Below are 21,651 nucleotides of genomic sequence, written 5' to 3' on the forward strand. Positions count from 1 at the left end.
ATATCTTATATCAGGCATTTGGTCATAGCAAGAGGAAAAGTGTATCATGAAGATGGGGGTTCAGACAATGGTCCAGAGGTGTGGGGGGACCACCATCAACCTTCAAATCATTTGTACAGTCTGAGTGGACCCTCTTGAAGACAAAAATAAGGTATCTTGCCGGGAGAGAATGCACTCAGCTGCGCACCTATCCAGACAGCAGGTAGACAGTCCCTTTTGCCTGGGTGATGCTGCTCATATGCACCATGTACCAGGTGACATCTAGAAGTTTAGCGAAACCTCACCTTTCTGCATCTGTGGCTCTTTCCTCCCAGGGCAGTTGCAGGATCTGGGCAGAGACTCCCTTTGTTAGAACACCTAGTACACAGCAGGGTGGTGGTGGTGCACACCTTTAATCCTAGCACTCGGGAGGCAGAGGCAGGTGGATTTCTCTGAGTTCAAGGCCGGTCTGGTCTACAAAGAGCTAGATCTAGGACAGGCTCCAAAAGCTACAGAGAAACCAGGTCTCAAAAACAAAACAAAACAAAAGAATATCTAGGACACAGCTTTTAGTGACTGTCTCATAAAAACTCAGGCTCTTACTGTTTCAAAAATGGATTTTTAGTCCTCACTGGTTCTTTGTTGTGTCAGCAACTTGGAAAGATGGCTTATCTGTATTTTAGTTGGCCTGTTGAGAAGATCTTTTGCTTCTTTACCTGTGGTAGTGTGTCACTGGGCTCACTGAGCTGCTACACCTGCTAATGTGTCATGAAGCACGTGACTCTCCCAGTGATGTCACTGGTCTCAGCCCTCTGCACAGAGGTTGAATCTTCCTTTCTATAATTTTTTTAGCCTGGTGGTTTGCAGATTTTGCTTTCTTACTATGTTTGATTTGGTTTTTGCATTGAAATAGTACCCTCCCTCACCTCTTTATACTTAGATATGTGCATTTGGATGGCTTGATTTAAGGAGTGCTTGTTTAATCAATGGAGCCAGCCATGCTATAGAGAATCTAAGGCATTTGATTGCCAGCTTTAGCTAGACATGAATATAAAATTTGTTTAACTTATGATTTTACTTTTGATAATCCTACATATTATTTTGCAAATGATTACTGGTTATTAACCAAAAGCTATCTTTAATTTTTTTTTATTTGTCGAATACTGTCACCAGTATAAATGAGTTTTACTCCCATCTCCTTCTTAGTTTAATTTGAACAACTGTGTTGCTGTTGTTGCTGCTTTTCCTGGTTGCAGTGCTGGGGACTGGGACTGAACCCAGAACCTGGTGCATCTTAGACACGAACTCTATCATTAAGCCATACCCCCGTCATTTTAATTTTAAAGAAAAAATAGCACTGTGTCCATTGTCATAAGTAGTTCTCTCATATTTTTAATGAAAATGCTTAGAAGAAGGAAAAAGAAAAAAATACTCAAAAGAATTAACATGTCCAAGAAGAGGAAGCATTCAAAATTGTGGAAACTATTTGCTTCTTTAAAATCCTGTTAGGCAAGTTATACTTTTCTTGTCATTTTTATTTTGGTATCAGGTTTTATATTATTCCCCCTTCCTGCTCTCAGGTTTTAAGCCCCAGACTTGCATGGTTACATAGCCCACTTTGCCATTCATTGCAGAAGGTTGCTGTCAGGGCTGATCTTGATTAAGACAGTTATAGTAACTCCTCGGGGAAGGGAATAAAGCCCAGGCCCACTCAGATGTCACTGTCCAGTGAACTGCTGGTGGGTTCCAAGCTCCATTGTGTCCCACTGTCACCAGCACCTCCACCTCCCAGTGCTGACTAGGGAAGGGACTCAGGTGACAGCTTCATAAGCAGCCCCTTGCTGGCCATTTACAGCACCGTGGGAGGGTCACACAAAAAAGGAACACATTGTGGAACAAAGACTTCTCCTTGGGTGGCCCGTGAGCTAGCTAAAGAAAAGGAGAAGCTAACTTGGTAGAGAGGAAGGGAAAGAGAGAGAAGCCATGCTGATGGTTTCTGAAGAAATCAGAACCTGTGGTATTTTAGGTGGAGCTGCAAGTGCCAACTGCACCACAGTCCACTGAGCTGAGCATACCCAGAGCTCTGTAAGACTTGACACTTGTTCATTGGATAAAAGGAGTCATAAGTCAGATACATGCAAACTTGACCCTTAGCCCCTTCCCAAATGCAAGCTTCCCCTTCCCTGGCATTGATCATCTCAGTTTATGGTTCCACTGTCTACCCAGGTATTTGACCATAAGCCCTATGATTATTATTTCCCCTCTCTGTCTACCCCACATCAGCAAATCCCATTGATTCTGCCTTTAAAGGCCTTCTCCCCAATACTTATACACGTGACACTGAGGGTGGGTACTGTCATTGTTTGATGTGACCACAGGAATACGTTCTTGGACCCAGAGCATGGCAACCCAAGTAAGGCTTTTAGAGGAGATGTGTTAAGCCTATCATTCCTGTTTGCAACTGGCCCTCATCTTTGTCTATGTGCCAAAGCCCTTTCCATGGTCTCCAAGGCCCTCTGGAAGCATACTGTGGTGTCTTTGTCCCATTTCCTCTCATTCATGTCAGTGCCTCCCTCTCCTTCTAGAGTGCCAGGCCCTTTCCTTTGCTGGACACCACGTATATGGTGTCCGGCTGGACTATTTCACAAACTCACTCACAGCCTTGTACAGATAATGGTTAGTGTCACGAGAGAAGTCAGCTCTGGCTGACCTATAGCACACTCTCTATTTTTCTTGATAATTCGACCTCATGTTGCTTTTATTCTTTAATCAATTTTATAACAATGTCCTTTCTCACTGTCAATACCTTTCCCGAGTTTTGTAAATGAATTTAATCCTTTCAAATATAGGAAGGAAAAAAAACAATTATTTATCATCTTTTTATATTTTGGGCACCATTTCTGAGGTACTTTGTACAGATTATATTCATGATTAATGTGGTTCCTTAAAACAATCTTCTTCAAGAGAGTTTCATTTATTTTCATAGATTGGGGGGAAAAAGACAGCCCCTGTGACCACATAGAGAAGTGAGGGATGCTGGGATATGAACCCTGAGTGTGGCTCACCCAAGAGCAATGCCCATTTCACTTCATTTCTCTTGCTATGAGCTGTTAACTGGTAATGTGAGGATAAATGACTACACATGACCATCAGGGAGTGACTTTCTACAAAGGGAAAGTGGTGGGCTAATCGCCCAGGGCTTCCCCGATTGATTCCCATTACTGGAGTGGGACATAGGCTGGAAACCCAGCTTCCTGATTTGACCCCAGGAGGTTCCTTGTGTCCAGCCAGAAGATTTTAGTGGCTCAGAATCTTCTTCCTTCCCATGTGTGAGTAAGCCTCTTATTTTTCTGTCCATTTGATTTGACCCTTGTTAACTGACTCATATTCTTGTGATTTCAAGGCCAAGCTTTTGAAAATCCAATCCTAAAACCTGTAGCCTGAATTTTACCTGTGTATAAACTAACCTTTAGCTAATCTCTACAGCATCAGAATATGTTCAGGAAAAACAGCTGAGCAGAAATCTGTCCCATTTGCCAGCACTGATTTTCCTGCACCTTTGCCCATCTTGTTTCTTAGCACGAAGAGATTACATTTGGGTATAAACTCCTAGCTCACTGATGAATTCTCAGGCCAGAGAAAAGCCCTCGTTGGTAATGTGTACTATTTGTAAGAAAATAGAATCAATTCAAGAGACAATGAAACTGTGGGAGTTGCAGTGTCTGCTACACTGGATGCTCATTAACATTTTAATTAAATAATTAGATTTATCATTAGCAGGAAAGAAGAGAATTGAATAGCTTCATCAGTAACAGAAATGCATGGAAGGTTGGAATGGAAAAAGTTTTGTTCTATTTTCTCCAGGCAAATCTATGAATGCATAGGTAGTCGCGATACCTGTGCACAGACTGTGGATGCAGAGATGGGGGCTAACACAGAACCCTGGATGCAGATGGAGGCTGTGCCTTTGCAAACAGCTGTGGATGCATAGATAGATGTTGTGTCCATGCACTGAGCTTATGGATGCACAGAGAGAAGCTATGCTAGTGCATGGCAGTGAGGAGACAGGCATCAGGGCATGCCCTGGAGAGAAGAGCATATTTACTTATATGAACCATATTAGATCAAGCTTTTTGCATTTGTAGAAAGCTCTTTGCTGGTTACCCTCTTACAGTAGAAAACTGTGAATTTATCCAGATTACTGTTATATTACTTTACTGCATCCTGAAAATTTGTCCTTACTTCATACAGTCTAAGAGAAATATGTTCACTGAAGGTCACTGTATTGTACACCCAAGAAAGGATGGTATTATCAAAAGTTGAATTGCCTTATCTTGATAATGACTTTTGGATGCATAGATTCAGATCTTAAAAATTAACCCCTCCACATCCTCTTGTAGAACATTCTACTTAGGCAATGAAGAGTCATTTCAGTATCCTTTCTTAAAATGGGCCCATTTTAGCATTTTTTATTAAAATGAAGGCTTTTCAGAATCCTTACTCAAAATGTTGGGTTAATTAGTATGCTGTGGTTTTCCTTTTAGAATTTTAACATGGATTATGCCATATGACTGGGAGTTGCATCTTGGGACTTCCTGGCACTTGCTCTTTGTGGGTTCTGTCAGTATTTAGAGGGGAGGAGGATGGTGCCCAACATTCTAAAGTATGCATTTATCAATGGCCATATTACCTTGAACATGCGATTTCCTTTAAAATTTAGCTATAACCAAACTAATATGTGTAATATGTACATATATTCATACTTATGTATAGGTTCCATCTGCTTTATGTAAATTCTATATTTCAAGGTACTATGAATAAATGTATTTAATCTGTATGGAAACATAGATCACAGTTTGTAGTGTAGGGATTGCCAGTATAGATGCTAAGGGGCTAACCCATTTGGAATTTATTTTGGTCTCTTAATACTCTATTTGAGGATTTGGGATGTAGCTTAGCTGGTAGAGTGCTTACTTAGCATTCAGAATGCCCTGAATTCAACCACAGAAACTGGACGTGGTAGATAGCTCAGGCTGGTATTCTAGCACTTGGGAGGTAGACGCAGGAGAATTAGAAGTTCAAGATCATCCTTGGGCTACATGTGTTTGAGGCAAGCCTGGCTCCAGGCGATATCCAGCTCACTGTCTTACAGCCATAGGCACCCTCCTTCTTGTCCTACACATGTACAGCTCTGCTCTTTCCTGTCTCAGAAACTAAAAGTTATGCTTGAGCTCTACTGGGATGGAGATATTATTGGTGGGTGTAGATGCGTGAATAGGAACAAGTTTTCTGTAGTACTTATCTCTGATCTGCTTGTAGGTGTGTGTAGGGGGTCAGATAACTTTCTCAGACTCTGCACATTTATGAAGATGAGTTCAGCAGAAGTCTTGATAAATGGACCTGTGCTCATTGCCAAGCGAGAGATGTGCTGAGCTATGACCACAGATGTCTATCTTATTTATGCTACTTTTAGTTGGAAAGTAGAAATCGATGTATTCTGTACTTGTGATTTCTTGGAGAACGTATCAATCAAAGTTAACTTCCATCTTGCTTGAGTGATGTAGACTTTGACTCTCTGAAATATGTCCCTTATTTTTCAGTCTGATCTCAAAACTTTTCCAATATTTGTTCAAAACCCTTTGGTATTTATTCTCTTATACTAGAATACTTCTGAAAATGTACTGCTTTCAATAAAGATTAAATTTAAATGCTCATTGTTTATGACCTACTTTCAGCTAATTGACAAATATTATCTAATCTATTTTAGGTCTTGATCTCATATGTGTGTGCATTTGCTTATGTATATGAACAGTATGCACAAGTGTATTTGTGCTTGTGTGTGAGAGTGTTTGAGTGCATGTGCATATGTGAGCAGATGTGTGTGGAGACCTGAGGTTGACATTGGGTGTCTTTCTATTGATCTCCATTTTATATTTTGAGATGGGGGCTCTTGTTGAACCAGGAACTTACTATCTTGACTAGTCTTTCTAGCTGATTTGTCCCAAGCATTGCTTGTCTCTGCCTCAGCATTGGTATTACAGGGGGGTTATCACACTTCTAATTCCAATGGCAAAAATAAGACCACTACCACAATTTGAGCCAAACTGGAAGTGAGCTTGATTTTTTTTATTGGGGTGAACCCAAGAGCTGGCCAATGACTGCCTCCTAAGTCATGTTAAAGAGAGCAGCCTTGAATTTACCCCTTGAGCCCCTTTTAAGGAGTAAAATATCAAGTAGTTTTACAGAAGAGAGACAATGAGGTAATAAGAAAATATACACAAAAAACTTTTAAAAACATTATTTTGTCACCTACCACTGATTAGGGAGGATCAGGGAGGCCCAGGGGAGGGTCAGGGTCTCAAAAACAAATCAAGGTCTTGGGTTGGGGAAGATCAGGTTCCAGAAAACAGAGAGCAGCTCAACTCTCACAGTAAACAGAAACTTATTTTTGAAAATACAGCATAATGGTTCCCACCTTCGAAATGGAGTCAGGCAGTTTCCTCCACACTCGCCCCAATTTTGCTTGGGTTCTAGGAATCTGAACTCTAACCTGTACTTGCACAATATGTGTTTTACTCACCAAGCCATATCCCTAGTGCTTCCTTTTCTTCTACTAACCCTAAGTGCCATGATACCATAGCTCTTAACCTATTTCAGAAATGTAGAATAGTTTCAAGATTTTGTAAGAAATGTCCTCTGACATTGTCCCATTGGTTCTGGGACCTTTTCTTCTGCTTTGGTATCTACCAAGATATACAGTTTGCTATATTTCATATGGCTTCATGACCATATCTTCAGTCTTTCTGCCGCATAGTTTGGGGTACTGGAGAAAACACACCCAGTTCACTGCCATGCAGCTCTACCCACCATCCATGTTCCTCAGTGTGCAGCTCTGCTCCTTTGCATTTCAGGACCTTGTTTCCCCGTCTGCTAGAAATGGTCTTCTGCTGATCTCTGACTCTCCTGTCTTATGTCCTTGGGGGGGGTCTTACCACATAGTACCCTAAGTTCTTTGCCAGCCTGTCCCATCCTTGTCCTCCCAGTTCCTTTACAACAACGGTCATGCTCTGTGATGGGACCTGGAGCATGATGGATAAGGATGCTCAGAGGAAGGAGGTGACGGCTCCTGTGAAGCCAGGCCTGTAGAGGGGCTGGCATGTGCTACAGCTGACATGCAAGCAGAGCATGTTGCAGGGTTAGGAAGTGCAGTAGTCGCTCTGCTGTGGCTGTAATGCAACACCATGACCAAGAGCAACTTACAGAAGGAAGGATTTGTTTTGAATTCCAGTTCCAGTGGAATTGAGACTTTAATGGCTGGGAAGGCATGACATGGCAGCAGGACCAGCAAGTAGGCTGGTCACATTTCTTCTACACACAAGAAGGAGAAAGAGAGAGAGAGAGAGAGAGAGAGAGAGAGAGAGAGAGAGAGAGAGAATTCAAATGCACATGCCTATGGGGAATATTGATGTGGAATTCCCCTCTGTATGCTGTGAATATGTTTTGTTGCCATTGGTTAATAAAGAAGCTTCCTTGGCCTATGGCAGGACAGAATATAGCCAAGCTGGAAGAGATATATAGAGAAAGTAGACAGAGTCAGAGAGACACTATGTAGAGGCCAATGGAGACATGCAGGAGCCTTACCCATAATCCACAGCTTTGTGGTGATACATAGATTAATAGAAATGGGTTAATTTTAGAGGTAAGAGTTACTTAATAATAATCCTGAGCTAATAGGCCAAGCAGTGTTGCAATTAATATAGTTCCTGCGTGATTATCCAGGTCTGGGCAGCTAGGAAATGAATGGGCAGTCTCCATCTACAGGACATTTCACATTCAAATTATTGAAGACAATTAGGAGGAAATACTAAAGGTTACTAGGTATATGGTGTTGATTTCTACTTGATTGGCAGTATTGTTTGTTAAGATAGGGAAAATGGGTAAATGGCATTTTGAAGAACTGCAACAAGATCTGTATGTTGGGTATATTAAATTCCAAGTAGACTATAGATCCTTACCAGGTATGGTGGCACATGCCTGGTATCCTAGCACTCAGAAGTGGAGGCAGGAGGATCAGGAGTTCAAGGCCAGTCTTGGGCTACATGGCAAGTTTGAGGCTAGCCTGAGTTCCATGTGACTTTGTCTCAAACAAGAAAGCAAAAATAAAAACTACCATGACACAATTTTGGGTGCTGATAGGATGGGGTCTGAGCCTTCTTTCTTGTTTCTCTCTGTTCCTCTGACATTTGTAAAAAGGCACGCAAGAGTTTTTCTGTTGACGTCTCAGTCTTTCATTTTGCTAAGTCTTTGATGGCAGGAAGCCAGTCTTCTCCTCTCTGGAGATTATTGGTGGCCCATGAGGAGTCCATCAGGGCTTCAGTGAGGTAGCTGATGGCAAGTGCTGCTTGCCTGAACATTATTGGTGTAGTAAAGTTTTTTCAGGCTTCATTTAGGAAGAAAATGAAAAGTTCCTTTCTGATAGAAGTTCGTGCTTCAAAGATGGACTAGAAGAACCCTGCTGGAATGTGTGTATATTCAGACACAGTGCTGGCTTCAGATTTCAGTTTGGCCGGTTGCCATCTCTGGCTGGTGGAAAGAAAACAAGAGGTCTGGCATCTCGAGTGAGCCTGAGAGTTGGATGTTCCCATCCTGTTTCCCCTTAGCTGACATTACCCAGGCCCAGGGTGACCTCAGGCCTTATAGCGCGTAATTCTTTACATGCCATCTTGTATGTAAACTTCCATATAGAGTCATCAATACAGAGCAGGAGATTACTTCTTCAGTTTGCTGTTTGTGAAATCAAAAACATTGTGGTTATTTTGTGTCCTAGTTCCTTTATATAATCAACTCAACACAACTTAGTGTTGTCTGGGAAGAGGAAACTTCTACTGAATTGTTGACTCAATCCATTTATTTTGTGATATATCAGTGAGTCACTGTCTTGAGTGATAATTGATGTAGCATAGCCAAGCCCACTAGTGGGAGGCTAGTGCAATACTGCCCCTAGGTGGGAGGTCTTGGGCTATGTAAGAAAGTTAGTTGAACATAAGCTGCTTGAGTGAGTCAGCATGCAGCATTCCTTCACGGTTTCTGTTCCAGGTTCCTGCCATGAATTCCTACCCTGACTTTCCCTGGTGATAAGCCAAGCAAGCTCTTGCCTTGATAACTTGCTTTTGGTCAGAGTATTTTATCCCAGCAACAGAACAAAGCCAGAACTCTGTGCGTCAGCCCACATCACACCACAAATTAGGAAAGCCAGTAAAAGAAAGGGAGACTACAGGAAAGCAGGAGCCTGTAGTCCCCTCTATGGAAAGCTTTCCTTAGTCCCCTCTCTTGAAAACCATGCCAGACATAGTCGTTGTTAATGTAAAGTATCAAAGGCACACTGAATTTCTCCCCTTGAGATTGCACAGGGAGGTTCCGCCTCCTCCCTTGTCTTCAGAACTATAAAATGTGAGCACTGAAAGAGACTTTGGAGAACTTTGAACTCATCTGCTGGTGGGGGACTGAGATTAGGCAGTCACACTGTAGTCTAAACAGAGGAATATCACTACCAATAAAAATGGCTGAAGAAAGCCAGATACAGTTGCATGCTCATCTTGGCACTTGGTAGGTAGAAACAGAAGATCCAGGTCATCTGGCCACTTGGGCTACACAAAAACCTGTCTAGAAACAAACACACAAACAAAGCATTAAAAAACCTCTAGAATTTCCCTGAAGTTTCTGCAGTGTCATTAACCCATGGCACCTGTCACTATGAAACCACAGGTGTACATGTCATGAGGTGTCAGGTCACTTTTTGTCAGTGGCAGCTCCCTGCACCTGTCTGTAGGTCAGGGCAGCAAAATGTGTTGTGGGGTTCCTGTTGGTGAGTGCACAGAAAACATGTAAAGCTTGACAAGAGGGAGTTGGCCAGCGTGGATGACATGAATCCAGGCAGACGAGGGTACTGCTAGAAGAAAGCATTCCTGTGGCACAAAGGAGTTAGAGAGAGAAAGGAGGGCTGGGCACAGTGGCGGCCTGGGAAAGGCTCCACACACAGTGAGAGGAGCACGGTAAAGTTGGGCTTCTTGTAAAGAGGACCATGTGACAGGAAGGCATTGTCCTAGAGGAGGTGGCACAGGGTGGAACAATTCAGAGAGATCCCCCCTATTGAAAGCACACAGAGAGTTCTGGAAGCTGATCCCAGCAGAGAGGAAGTATATGTTCTCACGAAGCCTGCAGTTGATGCTTGTAGCTCAGGGGTATTTCAGGGCTAGGCAGGCGAGCTCCACACAACTGTTCTTGTTCAGTGTTTTATAAGGAAATGAAATGCCCCAACTCTTGATATTTCCAATGTTTTGAATTATAGTATACTAAATTAAGTTTAGTACCCGTATTTCCTTTCAATTTTCTGTATATTCATTAATCTCATAGCAAGAGGTTTTAATCTTTTGCCAAAAATTGAAAGGTCACAGAACAAGTATAATTTTCATAGTTTTCTCAAGGAGTGTTAGAAATAAGCCTATACTAACACATAAATTGAAGACTATATAAATGTAACAAAACTCCAGCTATATTGTCCCCCTTTTCTTCCTTACAGCTGTTTGAACTCGCTGTGTTATCTGTTTCTCTCTTTGGGGGGAATATGAAGTTAACATTTAGTTTGGCCAGATGCCAGAACAGTCTTATGCAGTGACAGAATAAGTGAGATGAAGTAATGGGCATGTATCACGGAGTCCAAGACAGATCAGGCATCCAGGTGATATCTGCAAAATCTGATCTCTTTGTTCCTCCTCTACTGCCAACCTAGCTTCAGCTGCCATGTGCCCATGGATGGTAATAACCCTCATTGGCTGTCCTGTCTCCTTGCTGACCTCACAGGCTGGCCTAGTCGTACACCACTTCCTACACTACAAGCACAAGTACCAGTGCTGGCCTCAAGGTATTTCATGATCTGGTCCCCTTGTTGACTCCCTTAGGAATAACATACCATTTCCCGCTCATTTAGTGCACTCTAGCCAAAAGGTCTTTGCTCCTGTTTCCTTCCTTTCTTCCCATCACTCTTTCCCTCTCTCTTTCTTTCCCTTATTTCCCCTTCCCCCTCTCCCCCTCTCCATTTCTTCCCTTTTCATTGCATCCTTTTCTACTCTTCTGCACATCTCTTTCTTTTTCCTTTGTACTAGGGCTTAAATTAAGGGTCTCAAGTGTGATATGCCTACGGTGTACTCAGGAACTATGCCCTACATCAGTGCTTTTCTGGGTATTGCTAAGACTGTTTTCTGGCCTGGGCACCTCTCCCCAAACCTCTCTCCCTGGGTCCTACCTCCACACAGTCTTCAGGTTCATTATCCTTCCTTCCAAGTTTTCATTCAGAAGTCATCCCCCAGTGAGTCCCCCACAGTCCTTCCCCAGCACGATAGCACTTCCCATCCATCCCCTTAGATTTCTGTCTTTTTTTTCCTTATAGAACTTTTCATCGTCTAAGTAATTATACATTTATTGTGTTTCTGTGTATTGAGTCTCTTCCCTTGCCAGCACGTAAGCCTAATGAGTTTGGGGATCTTTGGTGTGCCAGGCGATTTATCTCAAGCACTTAGAGCAGTTCTTAGCATATATTTGTGTCCCAAGCAAGTATCTGTTAAATGATGAATGAACATTTGAAGGAGGCTGTTGATGTTGTTGGTTGCAAATTATTTTCTGTGCTGCTCTGTTTCAGAAGACTTGGCATCATTTGTTAGAGAAATCATGTCTTATTAACTTGTCACAAATTTGCCGGCAGTTCTCCCCATAAATATCATACCTCCATTTTAGGAAGTTACATTTTTATTTATTTATTGGGAATGGGGCACTCCCTGGCATGTAGGAAGGTCAGAGAACAACTTCTGGAATCGATTACCTTGCTTCACTGGTGGGTTCCAGGGACTGAACTCAGGCTGTGAGGCTTGGTGACAAGCACTCTTACTGCGCCAACTTGCTGGTGCTATTGTGATAAGTTTTAAAGTCCCAGGACATGTAGGGGAGAATTAAACAGAGGGAATCCAATTCTATATTTATGAGCCACAATCACATGCTGTGGTTTAACATGCATGATGATATGATTCTTTTAGGTTTTAGCTACAGGGCATATTTCAGTTTTCTCTCTTTATTTCATGTGTATGTGTATTTTGTCTGCATGTGTATCTGTGCACCACTTGAGTTCCTAGTGCCCATGAAGGCCAGAAGAGGGCATTGGAGCCCCTAAGAGTGTAGTTTCAGATGGTTATGTACCACCATGTTGGTGCTTGGAATTGAATTTGGAGCCTCTGGAAATGAGTCAGTGCTCTTAATCACTGAGACATGGCTCCAGTCCCTAAAGCATATATCCCCGTGGGGCATCCATCTGGTTTCTTTTTATCCCCTGGACAGATAACCACACAATAAGACACATGATGTGAGCACACATGTATGTGTGCACTTATACGTGTCCTCTTATGCTTATATTCTTTGTGTCTGTCTATTTATGTGTGGTGTGACGTGTGTACCTACCTGTGTACATACCTGTGGAGGCCAGAGGTTGGCATTGGGACATTAGTCTGTTCTTTATATTTTGAGACAGGGTATGATATGTAACCTGGAACTCACTGATTTGATAAGACCAGCTGACCATCAAGCTCTAGGGACCCACTTACATGCAGCCCCCTCAACCAACACCCCAATGCTAGGAAAATAGGTGCTTGCAGCTGAGTCTAACTTGTTATGAGGGTTGTCAAGATTTGAACTTGTGTCTTCATGTTTTCATAGGAAACACTTAGCAACTGAACCATCTCCTTGGCCACAGGGAAAGGTTTTTAGGTGAGACTGACTCTGAAGAGACCCTCATGAAGCAATGCAGACTAATAATCAAAGGCTTAAACCTGAGTAAACCAAGACAAACATAGTGAGTTTATGTAAAGTACTTGCCATGGTGAATGTCTTGAAGCCATCCAGAGCTGTTAAGGATATCTACTGAGCTTTCATGATTGCACTATAGGGAACTGGAGAGATGGCTTATAGCTAAGACCACTTGATCCTCTTACAAAAAGTCCTTGAGTTCAGTTCCCAGCATCCACATGGTGGCTCACAACCATCTATAACTTCAGTTCCAGTGGATCTGGCTATCTCTTCCAGCCTCTATGGGTACACACAAATATAATAATATAAATAGTTTTTAAAAGGTGTATACCACATGGGATGGAGAGATGGTTTAGAGGTTAAGACATTCACTGCTCTAGCAGAGGACTTGAGCTCAGTTCCAAACATCCATGTCGGGTATCTCACAACCATCCACAATTCTACCTCTCCCAGATCAGTCCCCTTCCTCTTTGCCTCCACAGGGACTGCATTCATGTGCACATAACCTCCCACTCCAGTAAAAATAGAATAAATATATCTAAGGGTATTCTATAATTGACTTATGTAAATTGTATATGAGAAGATAATTGTAATCAAAGTTTTATTGTATTTATGTTACAGTAAGATTTGCTGTAGCTCTAATATACAGGCTCTATAATTTTCCTCCAGTTTGCCCTATTTCCTGGCTTCCCCTAAATCATCAAATCACTTACTAGGGTCATCCAATATTCAGCTCAATTGGATATTATGTAGGCTCTCACCTTGGCCATATTAATTGGTGATTCCATTTGTTGGCATGGCAGCATGCATCTGTGAACAATTGGAGGTGATGTAGGACCCCCAGACATTCATCTAGCATACATTATATTCACTGATCATAGAATTTGACCTGAGGACAGACCCAAAGCAAGGCAGGTCTTGTTTCTCTCCTCATACAGCTGTTTATACCATGACACATGCCAACAGGCAGAATGGGGCCCGAGGAACTGGTTTCCGTCCACAAAGAGCTTATCACTAATTATACTTCTGGTTATTCAATAACAGTTGGGAAATGAATATGGAAGCGTGAGGAAAGATGAATAAAATATGTAGATGAACGTTTGAATTCTTCACAAGCTTTACAATGCTAGTATTGAAAAAAAAACTGAGTCTCATTTGTTTTGTGCTTGCTTGTACAAAGCAAGAGTCTCTATAAGGATAGCCAGAAGAAGGATTCCAGGTGCCAGGGGCTACTGTGATAGGCTGGCTGACTGTAGAAGGAAGTGGCTCCTTTCTTCCACAGATGTGAGAGCCACATTCAAGATATATTTGGTCAAAATTGTTAAACCCAGCTGAGCATGGTGACTCACACCTATAATCCCAGCACTTGGGAAGAAGAGATGAGAATATTGTGAATTGAAAGTAATCTATCTGGATTGCATGGTAAGGGTCCTTTGTTTTGTCTTACACACATCCTCTAAATCTCACCTTTCAGCCTCTTCCTCATCTCCCCTCCCTCATCATCACCTCCCCTGTGTATTGATTTCTAGGTTCTCTGGTTCCAAGCTTAGCTTTGGGGTTGCCCCTTTACCTCTTTCTGACTATCTGTAGTTCTATTCTCTAGGACAGTTAACACTTCTTGACTCTTCAAAGATATCCTCGTGTCTTTGTTCTGGGATCAGCCAGTGTGTATTCTACCCCTGTGTGAGACCCCTAGGGTATTCCTCAATGTCTTACCCCCTTTCTTTGCCAGGCTGTGCCAACCTGCATTACTACCTTGTCATAGTGTTTGTGGGAAACCAGGATTTCTTCAGCACTGAAAAAGCCTTCATGCTGACCTTGGATCTGGAACTGTAGTGTCTTCCATGAGTTGAGTGAAAGGGTGGTACTCACCTATTAGAAATTTTGGCTTTTTGTTTTATTCCTTCATTTGACATTCTTGTAAATGTGTTCGTTGAGATTCATGATTTCTGGTTCCCTCTTCCATTCCTGACATTATGGTTTGGGGATGTGTTTCTAAGTAAAAATAGTCTCAATTTAATAACTGGACATTAATAGCTACAGAAATGAATACATAATGACCAGAGAATCTAAAGGGAAAAATTCAGTGACAGGGGCATAAAGCACAAGAACAGCCTGGTGGAGCAGGAGAGGCTTGTGTCTGTAACCAATGCTTGAATTTAAACTTGAAGGCTGGGCAGCTCTTAACTAGAGGAGGACAAAGGGACTTAGCATATCGAAAAGACTTATAGGAGTGTGAGAAGACAGGAGGTTGGTTGGAGATGGTTCCTTGACGACAAACCATGGGACAAAAGTCTTAAAAGCTGATGGATATTGGGCCTTTATTCTTTCAGAACTGGGAAGCCATTCAAGGGTCTTCTTTAATGCCAGTCATGTTCAATGTTTCCCTCCCTCCCTCCCTCCCTCCCTCCCTCCCTCCCTCCCTCCTTCCATCTCTCCCTCCATCCCTCTTTTCCTTCCTCCCCCCCCTTTTTAAGAGAGGGTCTCATATAACTCAGGCTTACCTCGAACTCAGTATGTTGAGGATGACTTTGAACCCCTGATCCTCCCACCTCCCCCCAAGTCCTAGGATTACAGATGTCCAGCACCATGCCAGTTTATGTAGTACTGGGGATCGATTCTTCAAGCATGCTAGGCAAACACTCTACCAGGATATGTGAATTCAACATTCTGTGTACTTAAGCAGCTAGAACCATTTTATATTCCAGAAGAACTCAACATGTGTCATTCCTTAGAGAGTGGGCTTTCTTCTTAACTCCATAGATCATTATTATAATAGCAATTAGACATTGCTAGTCAATGGATACATTTGTCACGTTGACCTACTTAGAAAAAGTGATTTTTTAAAAGTATTTCTTCCATGAAGAGGGCTCTAGTAATCTAAAATTTCCTTCCTTCCTTCCTTCCTTCCTTCCTTCCTTCCTTCCTTCCTTCCTTCCTTCCTTTCTTTCTTTCTTTCTTTCTTTCTTTCTTTCTTTCTTTCTTTCTTTCTTTCTTTCTGTGAGACAGGGTTTCTTTGTGTAGCCTTGACAGCTCTGTAGATCAGGCTGGCTTTGAACTCACAGAAATCCGCCTGTCTCTGCTTCCCTAGAGCTGGGATCAAAGGCATATGGCCACCACTGCCCCACTAAATTTTCAATTTTTTATGTTTAATACTGTATCAAAACATTCTATGACAATGCTATTTATATGTAAATTGTATACCACACATAAAATAAAGTATGTTTTTATTTTAAAAATAAAAAGACAGTCTACCAATTGAGCTATATCTCCAGCCAAGCTGACCTCAAACTCATGCATCTCCTGTCTTTACTTACCAGTTTCTGAAGGCCTTGTGCCAACACACCTAGCTTCATGACGTTTTTCTAAATCAAGTAAATTTATTGTTTGAAGTTTATTTTACAAAATAGAAAATGATAGATTCAAGTCTTTGTGGGAGCAGCAAGAGCATTTTATGATGCTACTCATTTGTGCTTCATTTACAGCTAGGTTTTGAAATTAAAAAAAACAGTGAAATAACAACTTGCATTGAATCTATTTTGTGGTGATTTGGTTCTGAAATATGATTTATTGTGAACTGAGTATACATGTGTTGCTCTAGCAAGGCCTTAGGGCAGTAGACAGAAAATGTGGAAGGAGGTTGGATAACAGAAGGATGCCAGTAGGGGCACAGGGGTGTAATGTATAATATGACCCCAGTATATTGTACAAAAGTATAAAATTACCAAATTTAAAAACTAATGCTTGAAACAAAAGTGTAGTCAGTGTAAATTTTAAGGTGCTTTTAGCTTTATGTGCTAAGGTAGGAGGCACTACGGCCATTGCTTGCCTGCCTTAGACACACAACAACTGATGCCCATGACCAGGTTCAGAAGCAAGAGCTGTGAATTTCAGACTGAAGCCTCAAGAGCTCATTTGAAAGAAGCCTTACGACCCAGGCAGACATTCTTCCATTGTTAGTATTCTGGACCTCTTCAGTGTTAGGCAATATTAGTCTTCAGCTTTGGGGATAGAAACTAGCTTTTATATACCTGAATATTCAAGCCAGATCATCATGCACATATCAGACAAATGCTAAGCAAAGCCAAAGTTGCTGCACACGGTTTCAATCAGCAGAAAACTGCAAGTCGTCCCTACTAGCTCTTCCTGGAAAGCCTGCAGGCTCTTCTATCACAGGAGAAAGCGTCTTCATAGGGATGAGTGATGGGCTAATAAAAGGGAGCTGGCAGGTGGCTTGCATTCTGCTGTTTGGTCCATCAAGTGTTTGGCATATATTACTTTCTGTCAAAAATGGGAACCCGTCTTTCAGGGCTGTAAAATAGAGATTGTTCTCATGTATACTAGAAAAATCTTTGTGGGTATGTCAGGTTAGGCTCTGTCATTTCAAGCCAAGTCATGATTGGCAGTCCTGGCTATATCCTGTCTTCTTGGTAATGTAGTTCAGCTTTTCTGAACATAGTGTTATGTGGTTCCTGGGTTGCATTGTCACCCAAGTTTTGCAACATGGAAACAAAATTATGTGTGAATGTCAATTGCATAGGTTCGATAGTGTTCTATCTTTTTCATTTTTTTTATTGATTTTATTGAGCTCTACATTTTTCTCTGCTCCCTCACTTTCTCTCCCCTCCCCTTCAACCCTCTCCCATGGTCCCCATGCTCCCAATTTACTTAGGAGATCTTGTCTTTTTCTACTTCCTATGTAGATTAGGTCAATGTATGTCTGTGTTAGGGTCCTCATTGTTGTCTAGGTTCTCTGGCATTGTGAATTGTAGGCTGGTTTTCTTTGCTTTATGTCTAAAAGCCACTTGTGAGCGAGTACATATGATAATTGTCTTTCTGGGTCTGGGTTACCTCACTTAATATGATGTTTTCTAACTCCATCCATTTGCCTGCAAATTTTAAGATGTTATTTTTTTTTATGCTGTGTATTATTCCATTGTGTAAATGTACCACATTTTTCTTACCCATTCTTTGGTCGAGGGGCATCGATAGTGTTCTTGAGTAAATTGTTTAGCTTCATTTGTTCTCTCGCATAATTGGTATTCCTGTCATGTTGCTGGACATTCCAAATGATTTCTACTTTTCTGTTTCTTCCCCCCAGTATACATAGCCTGAATGACTGACTTCTTCTCCCGTCATTATTTACTTATTTATTCAGTTAGCTTTGAGACAGGATTTGAGATATCCCAGACTGACCTCAACCTGTTCTATTGTCTAGGGTAGTCTTTAACCAATTTCTGGCCCGTCTTCCTGCATCTCCTCAGGGCTGAGATTACAATTGTGTGTCACCACTTAGAGTTTATGAAGTGCCAGGGATTGACAAATGGCTTGATGCATGCTAGGCAGAATTACTGCTTACTGAGCTACATCTCTAGCATAGAGATTCATTTTAATATCCCAATGCTTTTATTGGTGGCCTCTTAAACACTTAGGGAAGACCAGCCATGTCTTCTAGCATCCATAGACCCATTATGGACCCTGGATACTCAGAGAATGGCCTTAAACATTGGCGTTTATTGGAAATGCACTCTTAGTGCCACCCAAAGCCTGCAGAACAGGAGTACACATCTTAGCAAGATCCTCTGGCATCAGGATGCATGTGAGGATATGGGAAACAATCATGCCGCTCACGAGTATGGTTAAAAATTCAGTTCCTGGTAGAAACAATGTGGATATGGCTTTCAGATTCAGATATATTAGATTTAATGATTCAGTTTTTGGAAACATGTGTAACAAGTCTTAGTGAGGAAAAAGTTACATTGTGCCTCATTTTCTCCTCCTATGTGTGTGACTAGTCTTTGTATCACATGGGAGTAGTGAGGGGCAGACATGCTTCCTGCCTTTGGGAACCACGTAATGCTTTCCCTGTTTGCAGAGTTATTTAGTAGGGCTGCTGTTCTTGTGAGTCCCCTACCTACCCTCAGCTCTCACTGTCTTCACCTCTGTTCACTTCCATGTCTTTAATTCATGAATAGTTGCTTACTAAATGACATCGGGCAGTCTCCAGCTTTCCCCAAAGGTTCTTTTGCCTTAGAGTGTTGTTTACATAATAGAGCTAGGTCCATAGGACATGTAATACAAAATAGTAGGAGGCCTCTGGGATTTGCTAAGCCCGTGAGCACATCAGTACCATTTCCAGCTTTCTCATTATACTGCGAGTTTGGAAACCACCATATAGCTTTGATCTTGTCGTAGATTATGTAAAGCACTTCATGATCTTTTATTTTGCCATGCAGCACATGAATTTTGCATTTGCTTTTACTTATAGGGAAATCAGGCTATTTTTCCCCCCAGCAAATGGCTTTTCAAGTAAAATGAATGTTCACTCAAATTAATGAGCAACCAGCAGTGGACTTGGAGGGTGGAAGTTAACAGCCGGCCTCAGCCCGTGGCAGGAGGCACTATCTGCTCTCTGCACCACGGTGCGGCTGCCATGTAGGACATGCGAGCAAATGACAGACACCAGAAAGGTTTAAAATGCAAAGCAGAACTGTGGGTTTTTTTCTTAGATGCACACAGCATTTGCTTGAGTTAACCAAAGCAGCTCATTTTCTGTTTTTGGAGATTCAACCCACTTACTCATCTTTCCCCTTCCGTTCTGCAGTGGAATGCAGTACAGGTGCAATCATTGATGCAGGGCTTCTGGGGCAGCCCTCTTACGGGAAGACCCATGAGAGGATCAATGGGTGCTTGCCTCTGCCCCCAGTCGTAGAGAGGTGGACACAGGAGGATACCTGGGATTCATTGCTCAGCCTTTTGAGTCAGTGAGTTCCAGACTCAGAGAGAGACCTTGTCTCAAAAAAAAAAAAAAAGAAGTAAAGAGGGATTAAGGAAGACACCCTGATCATATCTTTGTCCTCCCCCACTACAATTGGTAGTTTTTTTTTTAAACATTTGCCATAAATAATAGAACCTGATAAATGGGATGACATTTTGTTACAAAATAACTTCGTATCCTCTTACTCAGAGTCAGTTCCCTTCTGGAGTCACTGGGGTAGCACTTTGTCTTGTATCATCATTTCAGAGATTGAAAGCCTTGCCTGAGATCACATGACCTAGTGCAAGGTAGAGCCAGGATGACAGATTCTGCCTATTCTTTTTTGCAAGGCATAGTGGGCTGGTCATGATCTTGCTACGTAGCCTAGTCTGACCTTACTTAGGAACTCTATGTCTCTTCTTGGAGAAGTCACAGTCTCTGTGTCAAGTCATCCTGTTGATCACCTTTTCCCATGAGCATATTTGTCTGCAATCCTCCTTTAGTAATTTGTTTGAGTCCCTTGTTGTATTTCCAAGTATTAAACTCACAAATGGTCTCGCTACGTTTTTATGCAGCCTGGGGTCTTTTCAGATAGGATCTGCCACTGTGTGGTAAAACTAGAACGTCTTACCATCAACTGGAACCCAGTTGAGTTATTGGCATATTTCCCTGAGTTAGTTTTAGACTGACATGCATGCCAGCCTGTAGAACCTGTTTCGTTCTTGAAGATGTTCAATGTCCTCAGAAACAAATGGTTTCTTGGCACTTCTGGTGATTGAAACTGTGTGAGTGTGGAATAGAAAAATCCTGCCTTCATTTATAAATGTTTTCCTTTGGTGATAGCAATGAGAAAATTGATGACCATCAATGGCCCTGGCTCTTCCCTTTCTCCAGCATCCAGCTTCCTTCTTGCAGATTAAAAAGCACCCAAGGGACTGACACTGTATAGCCTTTTCTGGTGGCTATGTGTCACCATGTGGGTATTGGGAATGAAACATGGGTCTTTTGCAAGAGCAGCAAGTGCTTTTAACTGCTAAGCTATCTATACACCTCAGATTATTGATAGGTAATAAAATCCTGTTTTTCTAGATCTTACTTAGCCCAGCCTTGTGGAAGCTCATCTTCTTTCTGTTTCTTTCTGCAGGATGATGAGGTGGTTCTGCAGTGCACTGCGACCGTCCACAAGGAGCAGCAGAAGCTATGCTTGGCAGCAGAAGGGTTTGGCAACAGACTTTGTTTTTTGGAGTCTACATCCAATTCCAAGGTACGGGTTAAGAGCTCTCAAGACTGACGGGGTATTCGCGTTTCACTCATGGTACTGAGTTTGTGCCTGAGCACTGTATTGCTTTCTATGGGACAGACAACTTGTAAACTAAACAAGATAGGAAATGTTTTTACTTTTTCATCTGAAAGCTGAGTCTTTATGGGTCGCAGAGAATTGGGGTGCACTATTCACAAGTGTAGAAAAGGCCTTGATTCATAGTGGCGATTCGGAAGTGGAGAAGCAAATGTGTCCATAAATGGTGTGATTACTGAAGGGGGAAAGGCCTGGGAGGAAAGCAGAGTAACCAGGAAGACAGAGATCCTGGAAGGCCTTGTTCAGGGGAGGTGTTGTTCTTTACAGAGCTCCGCTTCAGGAAGGCTTTTTTGAGAGTGTGATAGTAGAATAGGCCAGACTGAAGTGACTCAGTTCTTGACATTTCCTGCAACATCTCCTGGGCAGAAACGAGGACTGCTGGACTAGCACAAGGGGACCGGTTGTAGCAGAGGAAGTGTATAAGGATGACTTAGAGCCTGGGATGGGAAGGAGTCCAGGTTTCTTTGTAAGGCAAAGGGAGACTGTAGGGGTGGGACACTGGAGCTGGGCAGTAATTCCTTTTGTCTGAAGGGCTCTAAAGAATCTCATGGCTCTTACAGGGATTTGGGACCGTGGAGAGTGAAAGAGGAAACTGGGAAGTAGCAGGAAGGTGCTTGATTTGTCTGGTTGGCAGCTGATTCTTCCTCTTACTTGGTACTGTGGCCATGGGAATTGTGATTGGATTAGACTATGCTCCAGGAACACCCTG

At 42.2% G+C, this 21,651-nt stretch overlaps 1 protein-coding gene across 1 annotated transcript in view; it reads left to right on the forward strand.

Annotated features, from left to right (window-relative positions):
- Ryr2 (ryanodine receptor 2) overlaps positions 1 to 21,651 on the forward strand; it is a 566,260-nt gene that overhangs the window by 150,783 nt on the left and 393,826 nt on the right. The window contains exon 2 of the mRNA XM_075970222.1: positions 20,730 to 20,849. Coding sequence (XP_075826337.1) covers positions 20,730 to 20,849 — 120 coding nt within the window. The remainder of the gene's footprint in view (positions 1 to 20,729; positions 20,850 to 21,651) is intronic.

Source organism: Microtus pennsylvanicus, chromosome 4 (genome assembly GCF_037038515.1).
Source record: "Microtus pennsylvanicus isolate mMicPen1 chromosome 4, mMicPen1.hap1, whole genome shotgun sequence".
NCBI classification, from domain to species: domain Eukaryota; kingdom Metazoa; phylum Chordata; class Mammalia; order Rodentia; family Cricetidae; genus Microtus; species Microtus pennsylvanicus.